This window comes from Bufo gargarizans, chromosome 1 (genome assembly GCF_014858855.1).
Source record: "Bufo gargarizans isolate SCDJY-AF-19 chromosome 1, ASM1485885v1, whole genome shotgun sequence".
NCBI classification, from domain to species: Eukaryota; Metazoa; Chordata; class Amphibia; order Anura; family Bufonidae; genus Bufo; species Bufo gargarizans.
Genome location: NC_058080.1, coordinates 494720768 through 494730612, shown reverse-complemented (window position 1 = coordinate 494730612; position 9845 = coordinate 494720768). Strand labels below are relative to the sequence as shown.

The 9845-nt window shown below is 41.1% G+C and overlaps 1 protein-coding gene across 1 annotated transcript in view; it reads left to right on the top strand.

Annotated features, from left to right (window-relative positions):
- Positions 1–1088: 1088 nt before the first annotated feature.
- Positions 1089–9845, top strand: part of JPH4 (junctophilin 4) — a 44238-nt gene continuing 35481 nt past the window's right edge. The window contains exons 1-2 of the mRNA XM_044287949.1: positions 1089–1467; positions 4316–5108. Of these exons, the coding sequence (XP_044143884.1) occupies positions 1089–1467; positions 4316–5108 (1172 nt within the window). The remainder of the gene's footprint in view (positions 1468–4315; positions 5109–9845) is intronic.

Below are 9845 nucleotides of genomic sequence, written 5' to 3'. Positions count from 1 at the left end.
AAGCCCCTCCACATTCAGCTCTCCTCCTCCTTTCCATCCTCCACCCCCTTCCAGCCGTCTCAAACCTGCATCTATAAGCACCGAGAGGTGAGTGAACAGCTCTGTGTGAGCGAGCCGATGTAAATGTGTGATATATGTATAGGCGTGTGACTGTATATGTACTTATAGCTTCCCATTACCCTGGGTATTTCATACACAAGGATCAGTAGGTACTCCTTTGCTAATTCCCTGCCCGTGTATGCACTTGCACAACAGCTTTAGTCAATATCAGCCTACATCTTCTTGTGTCTTTTGAAAATGACTATTTCTCGTCAGTTTATATAGTATTTATAGATGTCTTCTGAATACACATGTAGGTGATTGACCTAGAAATATTATCTACAGTAGTGTTTGTTTGTTTTTAGGTTGACATGTGCTTAGATACATTTTTATAATATTTATACTATTATATGTATATTGTATATGTCCTTTATAGTGTATCATTTAGTGTTTTTTTTACTATTTTAATCATGTGTTGTCTAAGTTGATAGGCTTATAAAAAAATTTCATTTTACCATACATCATGAAAAATTTCGATACTGGCTGGCAAAGTAAACAATCGTATGGCAGTAGATAAACAGTTTGAACCCCCACTATCCCCTTTTATAGCTTTAAATATGTGGGCTCTCTCGCGGCATTGACTACAGAGTGTAAACTCACTGGACCGTGTAAAGTATTTGGTGTAACCGTCATGTTCTCTCTTTCCAGGTATTTTTAGTAGCCACATGCGCTAACTGAGATTGACTGTGAAAGACAATTAGAGACTGGATAAAATAGAGTGCTTCTACCTGGAGAATGGACAGACAAGTGTAGGAAGAAGTAATAAAAGAGATCCAAAACTACAAAAACTTGTGTTCATAGAAATACTCTGGAGGATAAAGGTGAACCTCTGTAGAGAAGAGATACATTGCCTAGACTGTACATGAAGCCAGCCGTTGAGTTATCAATGTTTGAATGCCAGTGGATACAGAGAAACTAATTATGCTTGGATTGTGGAGTTAAGAGTCAAACTGGGGGTCGGACGAAATCGATGTGAGACCGGCTCTTGCATGTTCAGCGGGGGAACATTTGGGTTTTCAGATGGTGGATGTTATGTGGGAGACTGGCATGAGGGTCGCGCACATGGATATGGGATATGTAAGGGCCCTACAAGGCAGGGAGAATACAGTGGCCTTTGGAGTAATGGATTTGAGTCTCTGGGAGTATATACATGGCCCAGTGGTAACACATATCGTGGCTACTGGGACCAAGGCAAAAAAAATGGTTTAGGCGAAGAGCACAAAGGACGATGGTTGTATCGAGGCGAGTGGACACATGGATTAAAAGGAAGGCTTGGAGTGAGGGAGAGCCTCTCTGGAGCAAGATATGAGGGTCTATGGACAGATGGACAGCAGGATGGATATGGCGTGGAGACATATTCAGATGGAGGTAAGACAGCAGTCATTTAGGTTATAGTGCCCATTTTTATTATTTAACGCATTAAAAAGTGCACATTTGAAAAAATGTTCTCTCCTTTTGTAAATTTAAGCCGTCAATGTGACAAAGGAATAAGGGGGAAATTGCATAAAATAATAAAAGTTGCTGTACTTACCTGTTAAGTCCCCTGTTATTTCAGTGCTGCTACCCGCCGGTCTCTGTTTACTGGGCTGCACCAAAAGTTGCGTCAGGTACAGCAACAAAGCCAGTGACTGGTTGAAGCGGTCATGTGTTGATGTGACATCATCAATGCAGCTTTGTAAACAGAAACTGGCAGCAACACAGGACGGGAATTTAAAACCAGGGACCGCAAGGAGAAAACAGAAACAGTTTATTACTGCTTCCTTTTTCCCCCTCCCCACAGTACATATAGCTCAATAAGTATTATGCATGCAGTGAATAAATAAAAGTAGCATAGCCGCTTTCTCTTTTGGACCTGGTGATCACGTCACTAGGTGCATAGGTGTGCGCAGCCTATTGCATTAGGGTGTGCACCCTAAAGCACAAACACAGACGCAGCACGCGCACGTGTGTATGTATATATATATATATTATATACACACACATATATCTACACAAATACACTCTGTATACATACATACAGACTTTCACTATTAATATAATGAAGGGAGAAGAAATCATTTTTAAACTTACCATATTTTTCGCCCTATAAGACGCTCCTGCCCATAAGACGCACCTAGGTTTTAGAGAGGGACAATGATAATAAAATAAAAAAATCATTACACCTCAGGTCAGACCACCAATCAGACTCCCAATGTCAATAAGACCCCAATAAGACCTCAGATCAGACCCCAATTTAAATTATCTCCAATCAGACCTCAGATAAGAGCCCCAGTGCCTCATATCAGCCCCTAGTGCCCCCATATAAAATAAAAAAAAACACCTTTCCTGCTCCAGACGCTGCACTCTGCTGTGTGGGCGTGCACAGAGTGAGGTCACAGCGTGGCCTCACACTTTGCGCAGCCTTCACAGTGGAGCACATGAGGACCAGGAAGAGGTGAGTATAGCGCTTTCAGCGCTTCCTGGCCCTCTGGTACTAAGCAGTGCAGCACAGGGTTGACAGAACCAGTGTTCCCTCTAAGCCTTGGCAGCTGCTGAGCGGGATCGGCTCAGAGCTGGGTACAGCGCCATCAAAGGTGGGTGATAGGAAAACCTAAGATAACTGTCACATCAAAGAGCATACAAACCACTGCGCCATCCCATATAATACAGTATAACACCTGCACCATCCCGTACAATATACATATCTTACATAGAAAAACTAATAACCAAGAGGCTAAACAAAACTCTGTTTCTGACCCTTATGTTAAAACATAACTTTCATTAAATTGCTCTAACACCTAAACAACTAAAGGAAAAATAAAGAATTTAAAAAAAACCAGCTTTTTCTCTAGATGACCTTATGTTAATAGTAGTGTTAATAGAGTCTCAAAGGTCTGTAAAAATAGTGTAGCTGTTTTTATAGACCCTTGAGACTCTATTGCCACTACTTTAAGGTCATCTAGAGAAACAGCAGGTTTTTTAAATTATTTTTTTCCTTTAGGCAATCAAATGAAAGTTAACATAAGGGTCAGAAGCACTATTAGTTTTTCCATTCATAAAGCTCCACATTGAGCTCCCACCCAGCAGTAGATAGAAGCCTGCAGGACACTTCACCTTGTCACATCACCTGGGCACATGGTGATGGCTCCATTCCTATGCTGTCCCTGGCACTTCAGCAGCAGGGGTGGCGCGCTTCCTGTTTTCATAACTGAAAAGGAAGCTACTGCTGCTGCTGTGTTCAGCTCCCGAGAGAAGGGGGTGTGAGAGAATCAGCCAATGGCAGGGCAGCCAGCTGATACTGGCCAATCAGCAGCCTCCTCCCTAATAACAAAGCTCTGTAATGTACAGAGCTCTGTTATTGGAGAATTCAGGCATCAGCTGTATTGCTCTGCTGCCTGCAGTGCCGTTCACAGCGCTCAGTGCGCTAATGAACAGTGAAATCGGCGGCTCAGCGCACATTGTAAACCTCAAGTCGGCTTGATTAGGATGTGCCCAGGCACACCCGGCACACCCCGTGCGCACGCCTATGACTAGGTGTCTCAAGTATAGCAGACCCAGATCAGCTCTGTATAAGTACAATGCCTCCACATCGGACTGTTTTCCCCTGTGACTGTTCTTGTGTCCCAGAGGTCTTTTAATGATCTTTTGGTGGACATATTATGTCCTAAAATATATTTAACAAGTAAAAAATAAAAACAACCACATCAACTAAAACCATCACTATAATTGCCCAGTTCACGCAAAACTATATATATTATATATAAAGAACAAGAACACAAAATAGGGAACCCATTTTAATCATTTATTTTGGCATCAGTTCATATATAAAAAAATAAAAAAGCTCTAGATGTAAGTAAAGAAAAAAACTTAGAAAAAAATATTTTTACCATCCAACAAACTAAAAAGTTAAACCACCACATGCACTAAAATACAAAAAACACCTATATCCTATGGATATGCCATAAATATTGAGATGGGAATACCCTTTTTAAGTTGTTTAGAACAACAAAGGTCTGTATAAGGCCCTATACGGAGGAGGAAATCGCTGAATGTAATAGCAGCGGTCTCCTCCTCTAGCGAGCAGGCAATTGACGGGAGGGAACGCCTCCATCCCGACAATTGTCTGCTCTATTTCTTCGTGTAATAGGGCCTTAAGTTAGTGAATTAATAATATAATGACATGTCTTTTGTCTTATGTTTACACTTTTTGATTTTATCTTTCTTTTCTTCTCTTCAGGTACGTATCAAGGACAGTGGCAGGCTGGTAAACGTCATGGATACGGGGTACGTCAGAGTGTCCCATATCACCAAGCTGCACTCTTACGCTCTCCTCGAACACCAACCCTCAATTCTTTGCCTCATTCCCCTGGTGCCCATTCTCATGCCAATCCAGGATTCCTGCCAGGAAGTCCAGCCTCCGGATCACGTGGGGGATTTGTTCTAAAAGTTCAAGGGGTTGGATCAGATGGTCCGGGAACTGGAGTGAGTGGTAAGCCCAAAAAGAGAGGCTTTTTTTTTACACGTTCACTCATACTAAGTGGTTTCCGACTTCATCGTGGATCAGACACCAAAGCACCTTCAGGTGGTCGAGACAGCCAACGTAGTTCTTTAAGAAGTGAGACACGGGGGGCTGGAGGTTCCTTGGGGTCTAGTGCCAGTCAGGATGGATCAAGTGCTAGTGTTGCAGAAACAGAGTCTGAGTTGGCAATTGCTGCATGGGAAACAGAGACTTATGCTGGTGAATGGAAGGGTGACCGCCGCAGTGGATATGGAGTAAGCCGAAGGTCCAACGGACTTTGCTATGAAGGAGAATGGTTACGAAATCGACGGCATGGCTATGGAAGAACCACCTATCCTGATGGGTCACGTGAAGAGGGAAAGTACAAAATGAATATGCTGGCGAGTGGAAAAGTCAAGAGCCTGTTCCCGCTACGAAGAGGAAAAGGGAGGGAGAAAGTGGAAAGAGCTGTGGAGGCTGCAAGAAGAGCAGAAGTTACAGCAAGACAAAAGCAAGATATGGCAATAGCCAGGTAAGTCTAACTAGAAGAGGTTACCTAAACAAAACAGTTCTTCCATACATTAAGTTTTCATTCTATTTTATAAAATAAATTCAGTCTTTCAATGGCATTTTTTAAGGAAGACTTTATCCTGTATTCCACGCCATGAACAAGTCTCGTTAAAGTTTGTTCACTGGGTTGTTCAGGATTAAAAACAAATGGCTGTTTTTTTCACACAAAAAAAAAGCACCATACATGTCCACAGGTTGTGGCTAGGGATGAGCGAATCGACTTCGGATGAAACAACCAAAGTCGATTCGCATAAAAGTTAATTCTAATACTGTATGGAGCAGGAGCTCCGTACAGTATTAGAATGTATTGGCTCTGATGAGCCGAAGTTATTACTTTGCGAAGTCTTGTGAGACTTCATATAATAACTTCAGAAATTGATTTAGACTGTAAAATTTTTTTTCCCAAACTCGGGTTCGGTTCCAAGTGGTAGCTTGGAACCGAACCCAAGTTCGGGAAATGTTTTTTTTACAGTATAAATCAACTTCCGAAATTATTATGCGAAGTCTCGCGAGACTTTGCAAAGTAATAACTTCGGCTCATCAGAACCAATACATTCTAAGGGTCCATTCACACGTCCGTTATAACACTCCGTTTCCGTTCCGATTTAAAACGGAACGTTTTTTCGGATCCATTAATTTCAATTGCCTTTGCAAAAATGCGGACACCAATCATAGTGCTGTCCGAATCACGGAATCCGTTCCGTTTTCCTATTTTCGAGTATGCGGATCCTAAAAAAAAATTAAGCTTGTCCTACTTTCTGTCCGTTTTTCGGGTCCGTTGTCCATTCAAGTCAATGGATCCGCATAAATGCGGATGACATGCACAAAACCATCCGAATGTCATCCGATTATGCGGATCCGTTGACAGGAAAATAGATGGAAAAAAAACAACTGAATAACGGAAACATGGAACGGATTCGGAAGCACTTTAGTAAAAAAAACGGAAGGTTGTACTGAAAAACAGATCCGCAAAAAAAAGGAAAGTTTATCTGGAAAGGTAAAAATACTGACGTGTGAATGGACCCTAATACTGTACGGAGCACTTGCTCCATACAGTATTGAAACAACGTTTTATGCAAATCGACTTCAGATGTTTAATCCGCAGTCGATTCGCTTCTCCCTAGTTGTAGCATTGAAATGACTTGGACTGAGCCTACAGCAACCATGATTTTCTACTCCTGGACAACCCCTTAAAAGTGAAGTCAGTCTTGCCTTTCTTTATCTTAACCATTTAGGCTAGTTTCACATCTGCGGCAGAGAACTCAAGCAGGCTGTTCCAGTAGAAAACAGCCTGCCTAAGTTCCCCGGATCCGGCATTGCCAGATACTACCGCCTTCAATGTGACAGGATCATCTTGTCATTCTCACTATATTTTCCTAACCAGAGCTGCCATAGCAGCCTCACTTAACCTGCCAAAAATGTGGGGGCCTCCCAAGTACCCCAGATGCCAAATGTAGGGGCATATTGGATGTCAGCATACTGTAGCTAATTCTTTCTTATGCTGTGAGATAAGCTGTACATTTGTTGAAAAGAGTGTCTAACCTTCAAACATAATATTTGTATTGTCAGCTGTAGAAACAGCTTATTTCTTCTGCGATGGGTGACCAGATGTCTCTCACAGCCAGACTCCTGACATATGCCCATTTGTGCAGCCAACAGAGATCAAAATACTATACTACTTGATGCCAAAAGATTACACAAGTAGTCATTATGAGGTTAAAGGGGTTTTGTAGTTTTATAATATTGATTACCTATTCTCATGATAGGTTATTAACATCAGATCGGTGGGGGTCTGACTGTTCGCACCCCCACTGATCATCTGTTTGAAGGGGCTATGGTGCATCCTCTTTAGGGTTTACCTGCACACTGTCTATATTGTAGTGGTGGTGCAGTGTAACTACAGCTTCTCTCATTCAAGTGAACTGGAGAAGAATCTGTTATTACATTACACTGCCCGCGAGTGCTGTGGCCCCTTCAATAAGCTGATCATAAATATCATGAAACGGAACAACCCCTTTAACCCCTTAAGAACTAGGCAATTTTTTTTTTCATTTTTTACTCCCAGCCTTCCCAAAGCCATAACTTTTTGATTTCTCTATTCACATGAGAGCTTGTTTTTTTGCAGGACAAGTTAGTACTTTCTAATGGCAACTGTTACGGTTGCATATAATGTAGTGGGAAGTGGGGAAAAAATTACAAATGGGGAGGAATTATAAAAAACACACAATTTTGCCACAGTTTTATAGGTTTTGTTTCTTACCTTTTCTATGCTGTAAAACAGGCCAGTTACTTTCATTCTCCAGGTCAGTACGATTACAACTATACCACATATGTATATTTTTTCTTGTGTTTTAATACTGAAAAAATAAAAACTTTGGAAAGCACTTATTTTTATCTTTGTATCGCCATATTCTGACCCCAATAACTTTTTTATTTTTATGTGTATGGAGCTGTGTGAGAGCTAATTTTTTTGTGGGTAAATTAATTTTTAATTACTTTTTATAAAAAAAATTGTGTTTGTTGTATGAGATAAATATTTTTATATTTTAACAGTACAGGCATTTTTGCATGCGGCAATTCCTATGATGTTTATTTTTTATTGTTTATGTACTTTTAATTTTGGGGAAAGGAGAGTGATTTGAATTTTTCTTTTTTTATACTTTTAAAAACTTTTTTATTTTTTACACTTTTTAATAGTTCCCCTAGGGAACTTGAACAAGTAATCATTAGATTGCTTCTCTCATGGACTCCAATGCAGTATCATTGGAGTCTATGAGAATTTTACTGCGTTCCTATGGAGCCCTGGCACAGGCACGACCTCCATAGGAACCAACAGCCTATGCAGCAGCCTCAGATTATTCAGGAGGACCGAGGCTGCCACACACACCATCTGGCTCGCCGATCTTCACTCTGGAGAGCCAATGCATGGCCGTTAGTGCTCACATTTGACCTCTGAGGGGTTAATGTGTCAACGTTATTGCCGATCGCATACATTAGCCCTGGGTGCCTGCTGGCTAACCAGAAAAATTATATTTGCAAGAGTCACAGTCCACATACCCAACACACAATGGAACTGCTAAATCATTGACTCTCATATGCATGCTCCAACGTGGTGTGCATAATATAGTGCACAGGCTGCCCCAATGACCATGTCTATATTGGGGAAACTATGCAGAATCTAAAACCCAGGATGAAGCTACACAGACACACAATAAAGAGTAATCACATATTATATGCGGTTACAAATGTCATCTTTTGCCGGCAACAGAATTTGCCATCTAAGGCCGGGTTTACATATGCGCTGTGAAATCGGGCAGTCTGTTTCGGCAGAGGAACAGACTGATGGAGTTTAGAGTTTAGCGAGTGATGGCATTAGCGATCGCTCCACCCCATACTGTCGAGGAGATCACTGCATGTAATTGCAGAGGCGCTCTCCTTCACTGTAAAATAGGCGTCAGATCATCAGCCTCATCTGCCAGTGTAATACAGCCCTAACACCTTCGATTTATGACCCACTGTATGACACACAGTCCTCCTCTTCCCAATTAGGCTGACTCAAGATCTTCTAAGACTTATCTCCTATTGCCTATTCATCTGTAGCTAAAACTTCATATTTTTTTTTACTCATCTTGAAGGGTTTTTCTAGGCTCCTGATATTGATGACCTATCTTTAGGATAGGTTATCAATATCTGATTGGTGGAGATCTGACACCTGTTCAATGCAACTGCTGGTGCTGGAGCTAGTGCTTTGAGAGGAGCCTGACAGCTAAGTTCAAAGTGTAGTGGTCATTCTGGGTTACTACAGCTCAGCACCCATTCAAGTGAATGTAGCCAGGCACAGCCATTACACTGACTACACAATGTAATTGTGCTACTGGCTCTGCTCAAAGTTCTAGTTCTGCTGCTAGCAGATGCAGGGAACAACTGCTGGGTAGGGGTGTGGGGTATTAGACCCCCACCTATCAGATAATGAGTATATCCTTCCTGAGTATAGGTCATCATTATCACAAGCCCAGGAAAATGATTTTTTTTTTTTTTTTTTAAACCAAATTTTATTCATTTTTATTTGTCAATCCAATAATCATAGATTCAGTGTACTCATTTCCATTGAATACATTCAGATTTATCAGTTAATTACATTACAAAAATCCAATGTATCATTCCATGTAAATCTTTAAATGTTTAGCTTTTTTTTTTCTCTTGGTAACGCACCTGTAAATATATTCTTAAAGTGCCTAGATGGCAGAGCTTAAATGCTATAGACACTTTGCACATGCATTAAATGTTTTTTTTCTCCAGGATTTTAATATTGATGACCTATCCTCCGTGTGAGCGCAGCCTTCCTTTCATTGTTTACCTGTTTGCCATCTACATTGCAGCAGTGAGCAGGTGTAATTCCAAGCCGTCCAATTCACTTCTATGGGATGGCTTATTCCTATACACTTGAATAGGAAGGAGCCGTCCCATAGATATGAATGGGACAGCTTGTAATTAAATCTGCTTGCTGCTGTGATGTTGGCGGCGAGCGAGTAAACAATCAACCAGCTTATCTGATATTGATGACCTACCCAGAGGATAGGTCATCAATATTGAAATCCCATAAAACCCCATAAAATCCCATAAAAACACCTTTAAATGCTAAATTATGCAACTTTCTAAATAAGCTCTATTAGTCTCTAACCAGAGTCTTTGGAATTTC